Source organism: Phalaenopsis equestris, unplaced genomic scaffold (genome assembly GCF_001263595.1).
Source record: "Phalaenopsis equestris unplaced genomic scaffold, ASM126359v1 Scaffold000123, whole genome shotgun sequence".
Taxonomy (NCBI): domain Eukaryota; kingdom Viridiplantae; phylum Streptophyta; class Magnoliopsida; order Asparagales; family Orchidaceae; genus Phalaenopsis; species Phalaenopsis equestris.
Window position 1 is genome coordinate 636,710 of NW_018164565.1, and position 3,693 is coordinate 640,402.

General features: G+C 35.1%; 1 protein-coding gene across 1 annotated transcript; it reads left to right on the top strand.

Annotated features, from left to right (window-relative positions):
- Positions 1–2,096: 2,096 nt before the first annotated feature.
- Positions 2,097–3,531, top strand: LOC110021189 (NAC transcription factor 29-like). The gene is made up of 3 exons (XM_020719593.1): positions 2,097–2,274; positions 2,462–2,757; positions 2,861–3,531. The coding sequence occupies exons 1-3, from the start codon at positions 2,097–2,099 to the stop codon at positions 3,338–3,340; spliced, it is 954 nt and encodes a 317-aa protein (XP_020575252.1). The 3' UTR covers positions 3,341–3,531.
- The last annotated feature ends 162 nt before the right edge of the window (positions 3,532–3,693 follow it).

A 3,693-nucleotide genomic window follows, 5' to 3' on the forward strand; every position in this document is an offset into this window, starting at 1 on the left:
TCAAATAGACTTGCTTCTGTAGTACTAAAATCTAGATGTGATACTCTGATTTAGTTTAGTTGATAAGATTTGCATTTTTGTTCAATATATATTAAATTCTTATGAATTTTTAAAATTAATTTTATGCTTAATTTATCCATCAAGTTCTTATGATAATGAGTTGAATATAATTAAACTTGTCCAAATTGACATTGCTAGATTTAAGTAAATTTTGTTGACATAATTTACTTTTGAACTTGTGCAAGAAAAAAATATATACAGAAAATCCAGCATTAATAAAAAGTGATTTAATGATCATGGCTAATCATATGCTTTTTCCTTCTCTTTGAATCCTTTACAAAGATATTCCACAGAGGTCTGAGGATTTAGATCTCGAAGTGAATAAATAATTAAATTCTGTGGATTATATGTATATGACAAGAAACGCTAGCGAAGATTCCTAACATATTAAAAAAAAATTGATGGATAGGAAAATTACATCGGCTTCAATATAGTTCATTGATTTTGATCAATTCTGCCCTGCATGGTATTGATCACACAGAAGGATCACAAAAGATCCTAAAACTCTGGAGGAAGAAAATGTGAGTAAATAAGGAATGTCGTGTTTGGGGCAACTGTCTGGCGGTGGTGCGGTGCCCCACCATACCTGTCAATTAAATTGAGGCTCACTGACATACACTTTTTTGGCATGAGAGTTTTTTTTTTATTGGCTCACTTTTCACAATTTTGCGTACGATAAATGGATGCAATAATTTTTTTGTGAAACACGGCTTGAAGTGAGAAAGCTGTTGAATCACTCCGTTGGATGAAGTTAGGGCTGTCAAAAAAAGCTCGTTGTTTGCAAATAGTTCGTATTTTGTTCGTTAATGAGTTCGTGTTCGATTCGTTCGATGAGTAAACGAGACGAACGTGAACGGTTTTTTTTTTCGTTCGGTTAGTTAAACGAACCAAACATGAACAGTGATGCGTTCGTTCGTGTTCGAATAGTTATTGTTCGAAATATAAAATAATTTAAAATACTTATATATAAAAAAATTATGATATTTTAAAAAATTAAATTTTATAAATTATAATATATAATAAAATAATAATAATAATAATATATTTATATACTTTATTAGTAATATACTAATATAAATATTATAAATTTATATAATATAAGTTATATAATTAATATAATATATTATTTATATAAATTAATATTAGAGATGTCAAACTGGCTCATCGTTCGCGAACAGCTGGTGTTTAACTTGTGTTCAGCTGGTTCGTTAAGAAACGAACACGAACAGTGACTTCAAGACCAATTTCAAACAAGCTTATTTTAAACAAACTAAATTTCAAACAAACCAAACACGAACACAAACTTTTTTCGTTCGTGTTCGATTCCTTTAGAACATCTCAACCTTTGAAGGAATGTCAATAATATTTGAAGTTTCAAACTATATTTCACAATTTTTTCCTCCTTCATTATTAACTTGTTTTTCCTTGTTGTCCTTATTTCAAAATGATTTTACTCCGTACACACAAAAATTTACATACATACCACACACATCTTATGTATTTACATCTCTAGCCCCTATATTTTTTTTTCTTTTAGCATTTTTACCACCCAAATCTTTTATATCATTCTTGTACATGTCGATGTGAGCCGCCGGTTCACACAAATGCATAGCTCCTTCATTGTGTTTAGCAACGCTCTCTGCTTAACTTCTACACTGAAGACGCTTTACTTGGTCCACTCAAATCAAAAGCCTAATCACACTACTGTGTCCTCTTTCAACCCTTCGCGCTTAATCTTTAATTTCATGCCTCGTGGCATTTCATCAAAAAACAATACCTCACGTCATTTGCTGAAAATGCAGTCGCAGAACAAGTCCAACTTCTTCCCCTTCACTAATCCCATTGGAGCCAAACAAACCAGCCCTTTGCATTGTGTTTCAAAGGCATGTCCAGTATTTTCCCGGCATAAAATTTTCCTATTTAAGAAGTAGCTCTGCTTGCTCTCTTCAATCAGTAATCACCACTGCTTAGTTGTCTCTTAATTGCTTTTCTTCTTCTTCTTCCTTTCCCTGCTCTAATTCTCCTTTTTCTCTTCCATGGAGGGCAAGGGGCAACACATGAATTTTAACTTACCTCCTGGTTTTCGTTTCCATCCGACAGACCAAGAGCTCATCAATTGCTACCTGACCCAAAAGCTCACCGCTTCATTGCCTTCAGATTGGAATGTCATAACTGATATTGATTTATACAAATTCAATCCCTGGGAACTTCCTGGTGATTAATCATTCCTTCCGCATCTCAAAAATAAATAATTAATATACAATTTTTCTTTTTTATGTTCTGTTTTAATTTAGCCGGCCATATATTCGTTAATGGTTTGAATTCTTATTTTATATACCGCATAGTAATACACAGGTCTGAAAATATAAAAAAACTGATCTTTTTGGTTTAACTTATTCAGACAAGGCTTTCTTTGGTGAGGGAGAATGGTTCTTCTTCAGTCCACGAGAAAGGAAGTATCCTAATGGCGTTCGTCCAAACAGGGCAGCCGGGGTAGGTTATTGGAAGGCAACTGGTACAGATAAGCCTATTATTAGCGCAGGTAGCTCCCGATGCATTGGCGTCAAAAAAGCTCTCGTCTTTTATAAGGGCCGGCCACCAAAGGGAATTAAAACTGAATGGGTTATGCATGAGTACCGTCTCTTGGATTTAATGGTTGCTCCTCCTCAATCTCAGAAGCACAAGGGCTCCATGAGAGTAAGCCTCAAAACTTAAAATTCTAACCTTTGTAACAATAGATTACACAAATTCCTCTTTTCCCTTCTAAACTAATGGTGAATTTGGTGGCTGCTTTTCTCAGTTGGACGATTGGGTTCTCTGCAGAGTAAGACAGAGAGGCAACTCCCCGGCTGCAAGTGATGAAGTGGGTGAGACCTTCAGCCCAAAAGAGACTTCTTTCACTGTCAGTACTAAGGGTGAAGAGAAGCAGGAGGAGGTGATAAAAACAACCAGCTTTACCGATTGGAACGAAAACCAGCTTCTTGGCTATCCTTTTGAGTCTTATGAGGAAAGTGAGACTATAGAGGAAGTCTTGGACCCTGCTTCAATCATGAGAAACTCACAATTTGGTGGCAACTGTGACTTTTTAGAAGCACAACAAGGTTCTTCTCCGTCGATTCAGTCGGTGTTTGCTTCAATGAAGAGGAAGCATTCTTTTGATGTGATTGATGAGCTGATGCTGCTGCAGTCTGGGAAGAGATTGCAGTGTTCAGTAGATGGGCAGTTGTCGCCGGCTGATTCAGTTTGGATCAATCAGTGTTTCCCGGAGTTCTTCATATGATGACACAGAAGAAGTATTGAGAATTCAAGTTGGGCTCGGTTTTCAAACAGCAGCAAGTCGGCAAGGCAAATAGTTTACTGTTTGCTTTAGAGATCATGCGTTGTAGATGAACATTTATGTATAATGTGTAATAAAATTTTATCTGTTGTAAATAATTGTAATTTGCGTTATCCACAATAGGTTTGTAGTCGTTCATTTTGAAGTACTGGCTTCGAGGTTGTTATTATTGGTATTCAATACTTAATTTTTCTTTTGATATGGAAACAGAGGAAATGAGGGGGAAGCAAATAATAGGTTTGTGGCTTTATTTTTATTTTTTATTTTTTAGGGTGGACAATATATATATATATATT